Source organism: Sorex fumeus, unplaced genomic scaffold (assembly GCF_029834395.1).
Source record: "Sorex fumeus unplaced genomic scaffold, SorFum_2.1 ptg000051l, whole genome shotgun sequence".
Lineage (NCBI taxonomy): Eukaryota > Metazoa > Chordata > Mammalia > Eulipotyphla > Soricidae > Sorex > Sorex fumeus.
The window spans coordinates 37,389,158-37,402,029 of record NW_026606108.1 but is presented as its reverse complement, the minus strand read 5'-3'; the positions used below and the strand labels follow the sequence as shown (position 1 = coordinate 37,402,029).

At 42.3% G+C, this 12,872-nt stretch overlaps 1 protein-coding gene across 1 annotated transcript; it reads left to right on the top strand.

Moving 5' to 3' along the window:
* LOC130033079 (bromodomain-containing protein 8-like) lies at positions 1-12,811 on the top strand. Its single transcript, XM_056124775.1, has 8 exons — positions 1-6; positions 1,332-1,610; positions 5,972-6,120; positions 8,799-8,888; positions 8,986-9,054; positions 10,954-11,131; positions 12,133-12,183; positions 12,662-12,811. Exons 1-8 carry the CDS (start codon positions 1-3, stop codon positions 12,809-12,811), a joined length of 972 nt encoding a protein of 323 aa, XP_055980750.1.
* The last annotated feature ends 61 nt before the right edge of the window (positions 12,812-12,872 follow it).

Below are 12,872 nucleotides of genomic sequence, written 5' to 3'. Positions count from 1 at the left end.
ATGCAGGTAATTAAGCAATAAAGCCCTAAAATTGGGGAAGATTGTTGAGAAAGAGTGTCTATTAAAGAAGTTAGCCTTGGATTGGTAGAAAAGGCGATGTATGAATTTAAGCCAAGTTGAAGATGTGGGAGGGTAGAAAGACAGCATATAATTATCTTAAAATTCATACTATGGACTAGAGAACTGCTGCAGGTAATTAAGGGATTAATAGGATTTAGATACAGGGAGGGTCCCCAAATCCTTGGATAGGGAGACTGAATAAACTGATCAGAACGAATGATAGGCATGGAGGAATTATAAAAGTTGAGAAATCTTGTTGCTTATTTGCAGTAAAGACTTCAGAAAGTTGGAATAGGATTCAAAAAATAGTTGGGGATGTAATTCAGTGGTAGATTGCATGCCTTGCATGTGTTTCTTGGTATTACAAAACAAAAATGCTAAGTGAGGAAATTGGAGAGAGCAAATTATGGAGCTATTCAGGAAGAAAAATAATTTCAGGTACAGAAATACTCATTTGAAGGAAATGCCAGACCTTGTCCAAGGGTTGGATACCTGGACAAGTGAAACCAAAATGCATAAAATAGTAAAGGTAGGAGGAACTGGGAGATACTGAAAAGATCAAAGTTGCTATTTTAGAGTTCCTAAATAAAAAGTAAGCAAAAACAAGATAATACATTAGTAGTTACAAAAGGGAACAGAATTAGGAAAGGCCAGGACTGTAGCTCAATAAAAGTGCATGCATAAAGGGAGCGGGGAGAGGGGAAAGGAACACGTCCTGTAATGAAAGCAAGAAATTATTTGTAAGAGGTTAGGGTCAGGATTTGGACTACAATAGGTTAAAAAAAAGAAACCAGAAAAATTGTTAATTATCCCACAAATGTTATTGCCTAGCATTTGCGGATGATTTGGGATGGAAGAACACTGCTGAGCAAGCTGTGCTTCAGTTCTTTTTTTTTGGAAGTAGGATAAATCCAAATAAAAATAATTTGGGGACTGGAGAGATAGTACAGGGATAAGACTCTTACCTTGTGGAGTGATCCCTGGGCACAGAGCCAGGAGTGAGCACAGTTGGGTGTGGTCCAAAACCCAAACTTATTTGGTAATATCTGTTATACTATTGACTTTGGGCTTTACTTTATTCTCGATAATGAAAATATTTTCATTTATGGATTAAATTTTTTTCAGCTTTTATCCTTTCTATTGAATAGAAAAGAGATTTGTGGTTCCTATCTTTCTATCAAACTTGAGCAATGGAAATACCTCAGGAATATTAACTTGAAAAAATAAATAATTGAATAAAGTTAATGCTTTTTTTTTTTCTGTATTTACAGATGGGGCATGAGTGGGTTTGGTTGGATTCTGAACAAGATTATCCCAATGACTCTGAGCTGAGCAACGACTGCAGATCTCTCTTCAGCTCCTGGGAATCCAGTCTGGACCTTGATGTGGGCAGCTGGAGGGAAACGGAGGAGCCAGGGGCTGAGGAACTAGAGGAGAGCAGCCCTAGGCGAGAACCTAGTGAGCTGCTGGTGGGGGACGGAGGAAGTGAGGAATCACAGGAAGAGGCAGCGCAAGTCAGCCGCCACAACCTCCTCCACTTCCTCTCTGAGGTAATGGGCAGCTATTATTTCTAAGAATGCTTGCTTACCCATATAGATTTTTACTGCTCTGAATATTGTTTATTAAAATAGAAGTTCCTGGGGCTGGAGCAATAGCACAGCGGGTAGGGCATTTGCCTTGCAGGCATCCAACGCGGGTTTGATTCCCAGCATCCCATATGGTCCCCCTAGCACCACCAGGAGTAATTCCCAAGTGCATGAGCCCGGAGTGACCCCTGAGAATTGCCGGGTGTGACCTAGAAAGCAAAAAAAATAAATATATAAATAAAATATAAGCTTCATAGTGGTGGGGACTTTGATTGCTGTGCCCAGGCCCTTGGTAGTGATACCAACTGTGTGGTAAGTAAATATTTTTGGACTGAACATAAAGCTCCAAGTCATAGGAGACTGAGGCATTAGATGTGGAATTTCTGTACATCATAGGGAGGCTGAGACCTTAGATGTGAAATTTCTATACATAGTGCTCCCTTATGAGTATGCTTGCCATTTATTTTTGCATTGTCATGTAAGATTCTACTTGATTCTCCTATGTATTTGCACTTCCAGGCACCGTTTTAATGTTTTATTACTCTGGTTAAGATCTGAGAAACAAATGAAAGGAATGGAACAGTTTATATTTATCCTGCAGTTGTATACATTCAGGAGAAGTGGATCAGTGTCAGCAAAAATTCATAGTTAACTGCTTCTGAGCCAGAGCCATAGTACAGCGGGTAGGGCACTTGCCTTGCACATAGCTGACCTGGGTTTGCTCCCTGGTATCCCGTATGGTCCCCTGAGCCCTGCCAGGAGTGATCTCTGACCACAAGAGCACCACTGAGTGTGGCTTCAAAAACACAAAAATGTTAAACCACTTCTCTGCCAGTAGTAGGTATTTTTAATAATAATTGACAGCCACTTGGAGTCAGCATTTACGCCTAGGGTGAAAACTTAGAACAAACTGCTTGAAGAGGCAAGAACCATGTCTGTCTTCCTTTTTGTTATGTCCTCAGCATGTCTAGTGCCTATGTATACAAAAACCTTTCTTAAAATTGAGGTAAATGAATTAACCTACTTGCCATCTCAGATGTAGTTGCATTGTAATCACATGACATTATTAAAATGGAGTGTTTGTATTCATCTAATAGTAAACTATGATTGCAGGTAGCTTATTTAATGGAGCCATTGTGCATTAGCAGCAAAGAATCAAGCGAAGGCTGCTGCCCGCCCTCTGGTACCAGGCAAGAGGGAAGGGAAATCGAGGCTATTGAAGGAGAAGGGGAGCCCTGCAGAGAAACAGAAGAGCTTCCAGCCAAGGTAGACCCCTTGGGAGCTGAGAAGTCACTGGGAGAAAATGGAAGGCCAGAGCTGGCTCCATCTCCCTCAGATATTTATCCAGTTCAGGGATTAACCACAGAGAGTGAAGAGGTAAATGATTGATTTAAGCCATCACCTGATTGGTCGTCTGCCTAGGCAGGCAGAGTAGAGTGGTTCAAGCACATGAACTTCAGAGATCAGTTACCTGTGTCCAAGTCCTGGTTTTGGTCCCAGTTCACTCTGCCTTCCCTTTGTTGCTTTAGGTGGGGATTACACACTTGCCTGGCTGGGGTGCTCACTATCGTTCAGTTATGCTTTCTGGGACTGCACATTAGGTTGCAGTGCTTTCGTGTTAAACTGTGCTCACTGAGGCTTGTGCTGCATTAATCTGGTTGTGGTGTTTGCGGTACGCAGTGATGGGCGTGGTGCTGACTGGGGGTTGCCACAGAGTTCAGGGGCACCCCAGCAGTCAGACTTTGCAGGTTCTAGTGCTCACACATCTTTTTAGTTGTGGTGCCCATTTTTATTGTGGTGCTGGCACATGCCTGATTGTGGTGTGGTTGAAGGTCATTTTTGGCTTTGGGATCACAGTCAGAAGAACTGCTGATCTCAAACAGCAGATTGCCTGTATCATGCTCAGGGCATGTAGGGCACTGGGGATTTGAATTTAAACCATATGCTTGCAAACAAGTTACTCTAAAACCACTGTACAGTTCCTCTAGGCCTACTGAATATTTTAAAACTCCCCTTTTAAGTAGTGTGGGGAAATGAAAGACTTAGAGTTTCTTGATATAAATAAAACAGTGGTGCTTTGTGTTTGGACTGTGAGATGGCTCAAAAGGCTGGAGCGCATACTTTATATGTGGGCCCTACAAATGGTGTAATTCCAAAGCACCTCCAGGTGTTCCCCAGAAAAGCAAAAAAGAAAAAGACAATAGTACCCTAAACTCTTATTTGAGGGGCCAGAGTGATAGGACAGCAGGTAAGGTGCTTGCCTTGTGTGTCGCCTACCTGGGTTTTGATCCCTGGCAGCCCATACTGTCCCTTGAGTCCTCCAGGAGTAAACCCTGAGTGCTGCTGAATGCTTGAAATAAAGCAAACTTTTTTATTTGATTTTTGTTATTGTTGCTGTTGTTGTTTTTTAATTTGGGGGGTGGGGTGGGGAAGGAGCCACACCTGGTGATCCTGGGGTTACTCCTGGCTCTGCATTCAGGAATCGCCCCTGGTGTTGCTTAGGGGACGATAAAGGGATGCTGGGGATGGAATCCAAGTCTGCTGCATGCAAGGCAAGCACCTTACCCCCTGTGCCACCGCTCCAGCACCATTTTTTTTTTTTTGAGCAACAACAGGTGGTGCCTGGGGACTACTCCCAGCTCTGTGCTTGAAGGTTGTGCCTGGCAGTGTTGGGGAACCATGTGAAACTCAGCCTCTCAATAAATATGTACTCAGCCCCCTGAGTTCTCTTCAGCCCTTACTTTGAGGGTGAAATGAGACATTTCATTTCAGTTACTTGGCATGGTGCCTTGCAATCAATCTTTATAATGATACTGTTATTATTTGTCCAGTCACGCAAGCTAATTTTTAGCCTCAAGGTTATAAGTGATGATAATGACCAAAGCCTATGATGTTACTCAGCAGCAAAATGCATGCTTTACACTCATGAGGTCTAGGTTGAATCCCCAGCATAGCAGAAAAAAGAGAGTATGTGCTGGAGACATAACTCAAAGGGCTGAGGTCATGCTTAATTTGTGGGAGGCCTAGGTTTAATAATTGGGACCACACAGTATCACAAGCACCACTGAGTATGACCCCGAACATAAGGTCAGAAGTAACCCTCAGAACCTCCAAGTGTGACCCCAAATCCCTCTAATATATATAATATTAATATACAATATATAAGTTTATCATATAAGTAATATAGACAAACAGATAATATAAACATATTCTGTCACTGTCACTGTCCTCCCGTTGTTCGTCGATTTGCTCAAGCGGGCCCAGTAACGTCTCCATGGGAGACTTTGTTGTTACTGTGTTTGGCATATCGAATACATCACAGGTAGCTTGCCAGGCTCTTGCCGTGCGGGCGAGATACTCTCAGTAGCTTGCTGGGCTCTCAGAGAGGGGCGGAAGAATCAAACTCGGGTTGGCCATGTTGGCTGCGTGCAAGGCAAATGCCCTGCCACTGTCCTATCGCTCTAGCCCATAAACATATAGATAAAACATATATATAAACATATAAAATGGTCAGTGATGTGGCTTTATTCCCGAGCAGCAATCACAAATTCATAAGATGATTTTTTTTTTTAAGTGTATCTAGGAGGGACTGGAGCGATAGCACAGCAGGTAGGGCATTTGCCTTGCATGTATCCAACCCGGGTTTGATTCCCAGCATCCCATATGGTCCCCTGAGCAACCCCAGGAATAATTCCTGAGTGCAGAGCTGGGAGTAACCCCTGTGCATCGCTGGGTGTGACCCAAAAAGCAAAAAAAAAAGTGTATTTAGGGACTGGGGAGAGAACTCAAAGGACTGGCATTCATCTGCGGGCGCCCTGTATGTTCAGTCCCCAATGCCTTGCTAACTCCTACCACCTCTGAGTGTGTCAAAAAAATGCAGTATTCATTTAGAAGTGAGTATATTGCTTTTTAATGTTTTTCTTCAGGTGCAGAGTAAAATTTTTTAGCATAATTTTTTCCAAAAATCAATTAAGTCTGGTTAAATAATCTTTCTTTATTATATACTTTTTTTCACTCCCTCACCTAAAATATGCAATTATTATTATCTTTTTTTGGTGGGGGAGGCACACCCAGCAATGAAGAGTTTCTCTTGGCTCTGCATTCAGGATCACTCCTGGTGAGTCTTGGGGGCGCATGTGGGGCTCCAGGTTGACTTCATGAAGGGCAAGCACCTTGTCTGCTGTACTATCTTTTCCAGCTAGGCTTTTATATAACTCTATATAAATCACCTTTCTCACCTCATCTTCATTTATATCATGAAAACAAAATCCAGTGCAGATTATAAATCTCTTTCCAAATGTACCTTTGTTTTCTGGCATTCCTAGGAGGAGATTGAGTGCACAGCCAGAGATGAGTACCTGGGGGAAGGGTCTCTGTCAGAGATGGAAGATCAGTCTTCTGGTGATGACACCTTCAGCCTTAAGGAGACGCCTCTCATGGATATTCTTCTCAGCCGTGCTGCCTCCTCGAAGCTGTAAGTGTAGATTTTTACACAAGGTTGTTACAATTCATACTGCCTATTTGGATTTGTTAATGTGAATATGGGTCAGGCTGGAGCGATAGCACAGCGGTAGGGCGTTTGCCTTGCATGCAGCCAACACAGCTGACCCGAGTTCGATTCCTCCGCCCCTCTCGGAGATCCGGGCAAGCTACCGAGAGTATCTCGCCCCCCACAGCAAAGCCTGGCAAGCTACCCGTGACGTATTCGATATGCCAAACACAGTAACAAGTCTCAAAATGGAGATGTTACTGGGTCTGCTTGAGCAAATCGATGAACAACAGGAGGACAGTGACAGTGAATGTGGGTTATTTTTGTAAATGAAAAAAAGTAAAGAAATGAAAAACACTAAAAAAAAGGAATTAAGTATTGCTTTACTATAAAACTGTTACTGTGTTTGGCATATCGAGTACGTCACGGGTAGCTTGCCAGGCTCTGCCATGAGGGCGAGATACTCTCGGTAGCTTGCTGGGCTCTCCGAGAGGGGCGGAGGAATCGAATAGTAACAAGAAGTCTCATGATGGAGACGTTACTGGGCCCGCTCAAGCAAATCGATGAACAGCGGGAGGACCGTGACCGTGATTACTATAAAACTAGAGGTCTTCGTTCTCTTATGAAGTAGTTCTATTTCATCAACATTGCCTCTTTAATAAATTATCATTCCTGGGCGCTGGAGCCATAGTACAGCAGAGAAGGTGCTTACCTTGCACACAGTCAACCAGGGTTTGATCGACCCAGGTTCGATCCCTAACTTTCCATATGGTCCCCTGAGCACCACCAGGAGTGATTCCTGAGTGCAGAGCCAGGAGTAAACCCTGAGCCTTGCTGGGTGTGATCCAAAAAGCAAATAAAAATATATAAATAAAATAAGATTTAAAACAAATAAATGATCATTGCTGCTAATGACAAGCCTTACCTCCTTTCTATCTCCTTGGTCCTTTTTTATTTTGTTTGAGGGTGGGTGGGTATGATTTGGTGCCACACCTGGTGGTGCTCAGGAATAGATCTAAAAGGACTATTTGTGGTTCCAGGGATTAAAGTCGGGTCAGCTGCATGCAAGGCAAGTGCTTTAACCCCTGCATCATCTTTCTGGCTGTATAAAAGACACATTTTATAATCTTACTCTTTTTAATTGAGTAAATTTCCTTTTAAATCCAAAAAATCATTTTTATTATGCTAAATTAATTGTTATTTTGGGGGTATTAAAAACACCTATCTTTTAAGAGAAGATAGCAAGAATGGTTTTGGGTTTTTTCCCTTCTTGCACCTCAGATCTTCCTATATTAGCAAATTGATAATTATTCTAGCCTTCTTTTGTTTAAGAATACAATTAGAAGACCATGCCTTAAAAAAAAAGTAATTTTAGTTCTTTGCTACACTGTATAGTACAGCTTTAACCTGTGTTGTTGAAGAATGGTGCTTCCTTTGCCTTTCTCTGACTCCAAGTCTGAGCAGATGGCTGGCAGATGATAAAAAAACAGGACGTCTCTAATCTGGGGTATTTTGTTTTAGGGCTTTTCAGATGGCCTCCATGGTAAATTGTATATTTTTATGTAATTTAGCAGCTGGGTTTTGCGACTGAGCCAGAAATATCGTGCTGAGTGCCTCTTCTAGGATTGCTGCTCAAGGGTCGCTCCTGGCAGTGTTCTCAGGACCACTGGATACCAGGGCTTAAATCCAGGGATCCTTGTATAAAGCATGTGGTCCAGCCAGTAAACTACCTCTTCAGGATACTCCCATCCATCTTATTTTAGAACTTAGAACTTAAAAATGAAAATTAGGGGGGAGTAAGACATAGTAGCAGGTAGGGTGCTTGTCTTGCTTACGGCTGACCCTGGTTTAATCCCTGGCACCCCATATAGTCCTCCAAGCCCCGTCAGGAGTAACCCCTGAGCATAAAGCCATTGGTAAGCTTTGAGCACTGCTTGTGTGGCCCAGAAACAAAACAAAAATTTCAGACTAAAAGGGGTCATGATGGAGTCAGAAGGATAGCACAGCAGTCAGAGCTCTTGTCTTGCACACAGTTGACCCATGTTCGATCTCTGACATCCCATATGGTCCCTCAAGCACCACCAGGAGTGAATCCTGAGTGCAGAGCCAGGAATAAGCCCTGAGTATTGTCAAGTGTGGCCCCAAAAAATCAAAAGGTAAAAAAGGGAAATTCTGGACAAACCTTAAAATCGTATATTTTAGAGTCACAAGTGCTGAAGACCTTGGCCCAGAGGGACATAGACAAGGCATAGACAGATGTGTGATTCACAGGACAATAACCACTTCTTTACCACTTTTTTTTTCTTTTTGGGTCACACCCAGTGATGCTGCTCAGGGATTACTCTTGACTCTGCACTCAGGAATTACTCCCTGCAGTGTTTGGGGGACCATATGGGATGCCAGGAATTGATCCCAGGTTGGCTGAGTGCAAGGCAAACACCCTACCCACTGTACTATCTCTCCGGCTTCCTAATTGCTTGTTTTCAGTAAAAGAGTACACCTCGAGTTTGGGGATCTTTATAAAAGCACCTTTATACAGTTATTCCTTTGATATTGTCCTTCAGTCGCTAACTAAGCACTAAGTATTGAGAAAATTTACCCATCTTGGAGCGACAGAAAACTGTTACATCACTGTTACTTTTCTGCCCTGTTTTATTCCATAGATCTGGTCTAGGCCAGAGTGACCCTGTCCAGGATCACTTGCTGTTTAAGAAGACTCTCCTGCCTGTCTGGAAGATGATTGCCAGTCACAGGTAGGTCTCTAAACCACTCGTTCTCTTCATGATCACAGTTCTTATTTAGAGTTGCATCCAGGGTTTCTTCATTTTCTCTGGGTTTATCCCTTAACAGGTTCAGCAGTCCATTTCTGAAGCCTGTGTCAGAAAGGCAGGCCCCAGGGTACAAGGATGTGGTGAAAAGGTCAGTGAAAAAAGGGGGTCTAAAAAAGTTGGTTGAGAGGGCTGGAGTGATAGTACAATGGGTAGGACATCTGTCTTACACGTGACTGACCTGGGTTCCATCTCCAGCATCCCATATGGTCCCCTGAATATCACCAGAAGTAATTCTTGAGTGAAGAACCAGGAGTAATCCTTGAGCATCTCCCTCCCTCTTCCCTGAAAAAAAAGGTACATTGAGGACTAGAGCTATAATAGCAGTAGGTAGGGTGTTTGGCTTGCATGTGGTCATCCTGGGTTCAGTCCCCTGCTTCCCATATGGGAGTAGACCCAGAGCACAGAACCAGGAAGTCCTATGTATTGCTGGCTATGACTCTCCTCCCCCCCCAAAAAAAAAATTGGTTCCTTTTATTTATTTACTTGTTTTGGGCTTGGGGTCACACCCAGTGTTGCTAAGGGTTTACTCCTGACTCTACACTCAGGGATCACTCCCATAGATGATTCTAGGGATTGAACCCAGGTTGGCTGTGTGCAAGGCAAATACCTTGCCTGCTGTACTGTCTCCGGTCCCAGGAAAGTTTGATTGCTTTTATAATCTTTTCGTGTTTTACTTCACATATATTAGATTATTTCATTTATGTTATAAAAGGCCCTCCAGTTGATCATCGATTTGCTCGAGCGGGCCCAGTAACGTCTCCATTGGAGAATTTGTTGTTACTGTGTTTGGCATATTGAATACGTCACGGGGAGCTTGCCAGGCTCTGCCATGCGGGCGAGATACTCTCGGTAGCTTGCCGGGCTCTCCGAGAGGGGATTTATGTTATACATATATAAAAATTTTTTCAAGTTATATTGTATATCTGCAGAATTTTAAGTTGTTGAGCTTAGTTTCCTTTTGAGAATAAATGCAGGGAACAAAGTATAATTTGGGTTTAAAGTATTGACATTTAAATAACATGATTCATTAATTATAATTTTATATTAGCTTCTGGTAGTTTTTGACACTGTTCTTTTGCAGAAAATCTTTCAAAAGAAACACTCGTCATTAAGACATGAAGGAATGATATGCTGAGGCAAAGGAAATCAGGGGGGGTGTTACAATTATTGGTTAATTGCAGTATTTTGGATTTTTGTCACCTAAAATTCTGTTATAAACTATTATGTTAATAGAGTCTAAAGCATCAGGAAAAGACCTTGGGAAACATTTCTTCATTCTAGAGATGAGGAGCTAAGGTTTAGAGGTGGTCAGCAGTTGCTTGTGATTGGTAGAGCTAGAACTAAATCCGAGACTATTTCCTCCAAGTTCAGTTCTCTTTCTTCACTACTGTACCTATATTATCACCCACTTTCTGTCTCATTAAATCATAATTTATCAGAATATTTTCTTTTTTTTTTCTGCACGCAAGGAGAAAAAATATCTTGGCTCTTGATTTGTGCGATAAAAGGAGTAGACTGAGTACTTAATATGGACAACACTTTATAAGCAGTCATTAACTGCCGTGTAACAAACTGATCATTGAAACTTTGCTACTTGGGGCTAGCACTTCAGAGTGAAGTAACTGGGTATATAGGCTCTGGAGTCAGGCTGCCTCTGAATTGGAATCCAAGTTGTGTGAGTGAGAGCAAGTACTTAACCTCTAGATCTCAGCTTCCTTGATGTCAGTGGATATAGATTTATTGAGAGGATCGAGTGAGTTTTACAATATATACTAGGTAGGTACAATATAGAATGTACCTAGTATATTTATTCCTAGTTCTATTGTAAGCAGTCAAATGTGAGCTCCTGCTGCTATTTTGTTACCTGATGGGGAATGTTAACATTATTGTTTTCATAACAACCTGGTTAGTTCTATAAGAGAGCATGAGAGGTCACATGCACCACATGAAGGTTTGATTTCCTCTGGTTTCTGTTGGCCTCCCATAGACCCATGGACTTAACTAGCCTGAAAAGGAATCTGTCTAAGGGACGGATTCGCACAATGGCTCAGTTCCAGCGGGACCTGATGCTGATGTTCCAAAATGCCGTGATGTACAATGACTCTGATCATCATGTGTACCATATGGCTGTAGAGATGCAGCAAGAAGTCTTGGAGCAGATTCAGGTACTATTTGTAGAATGCTTCAAGAAAAAAAGGAAGATAACTTCTAGAATCTGAATTTAGAAAGTCTATGAATATGGAGGTGACTTTGAAGAGACCTTGTGTGTTCAGCATTTGTTCTAGAAGTGCTTCAGGGCCCTGAATGATTGACATTATACATGCCTGTTTGCTGCTCAGCAGGACCGGCTTTAGTGGATAGTAAAGCAGTCTAGGAAGAAAGGCAGCAGTAAAAAAAAAAAAAAAAGCTCACAAGAGGGTTTAGGATAGATAAGAAATGGGCACTTCTATTTCCAGAGCCTCCAATCAGAGGACTGAATATGCAAAACCCTAGAGAATGGAGTCACTGTCCATTTTATTTTTTTCTTTTTCTTTCTTTTTTTTTTTTTTTTTTTTTTTTGGTGTGTGTGTGTGTGTATGTTGGGCCATACCTGGCTCTAGCTCTAAGCCCAGGGATCACTCCTGGTGGTGCTCAGGGGACCATGTGGGAAGCCAATGATTGAAATTGGGTTGAGCACATGCAAAGCAAAACACCTCACCCACTATACTGTCACTCTGGCCCCAGAGGAGTCACTGTCCTTTGTCCTTTTCCATTTGTTTGTTATACCTGTTGGTTCTCATTTGTATGTTCTTGCTGTTCCATCTATAAGGAATAAGACATAGCAACCAGAAGAAGACATTTGAAGGTTTCTTCTCTGGGCAGCATCATACTTTAAAGGGGAAAAAAAGCATAGTCAAATCCCTTTGAATAAAATTGCATTCAAACTTGTATAGTTTTTAGGATTTATAGTTTGCTATCTGCCTTTAACCTGTAGGTGCTGAGTATTTGGTTAGACAAAAGAAGAGACTTAAGTAGTCTGGAATGAGATCCAACCAACCCAGGGGGAAATTTTGTCACTCTGATGCTGCTACTCTGAGCTCTTCTGGAATTTGCACTTCTCACTGAAACACTGATCCACAGAAGATCACAGTACTTGTTTATCACGTCTGTGGTTTTTCCTAATAAGAATTGTGCCTTTCCTCACAACCAAGAAGCCAAAGATGCCTATGGACATAATGTAAAATTGGGGAAAGCTGAGATTTTGGGTCATGCCCTAAGTTGTTGTTACATTTTTGTTCCGGGGGCTTAAAAGTAACCTGATGAAATTGTTTATTGCCACCCTATAAATAAATGTTATTTAATGAGTCAAAAACTTCTTTCTTAATGACTATAGATACTGGGAATAGAGGGGACAGCATCCTCTAGAGAAATAAAGAGGGTATTGGACATGGATTTCTTTATATAGATGTCAGAAGGGATGAGGTGGAATAAGGGATTGTCTCATCATTTATAACATGGAAATAATTGAAGTGTCCATCAAATGGGTTGGAGGATGAAATAAGATAAACTGTGAGAAAACGTTAGAAAGGAACATCTAGTACCCCTCAAATTCGCCAGAAGAATGAAAACATGCTTGTAGCTGGCCCTTCCCTCTCTTAGTTAAAGGAAGCGATCACAGGCTGAGAAGTGCACTTGCTTGGATTGGCCCTCTGTAGCCACCGTCTTCGGCTGCTTTTGTGTCTCTTAGCAACAAAAGCAGTAACGCACAGAGAGAGGAGCGCTCAGGTGAGTTCCCTTGTGAGGCTCAGACTCGGAATTCGGAATTCACTGTTGCAGCAGGAACCCAGCTTTCTAAGGAGGTTTGACCTAATGCATAGCCTTGGTGTCAGCCCCCCTGATAGAGGGTGGGGAGAGACTCCTCCCTGC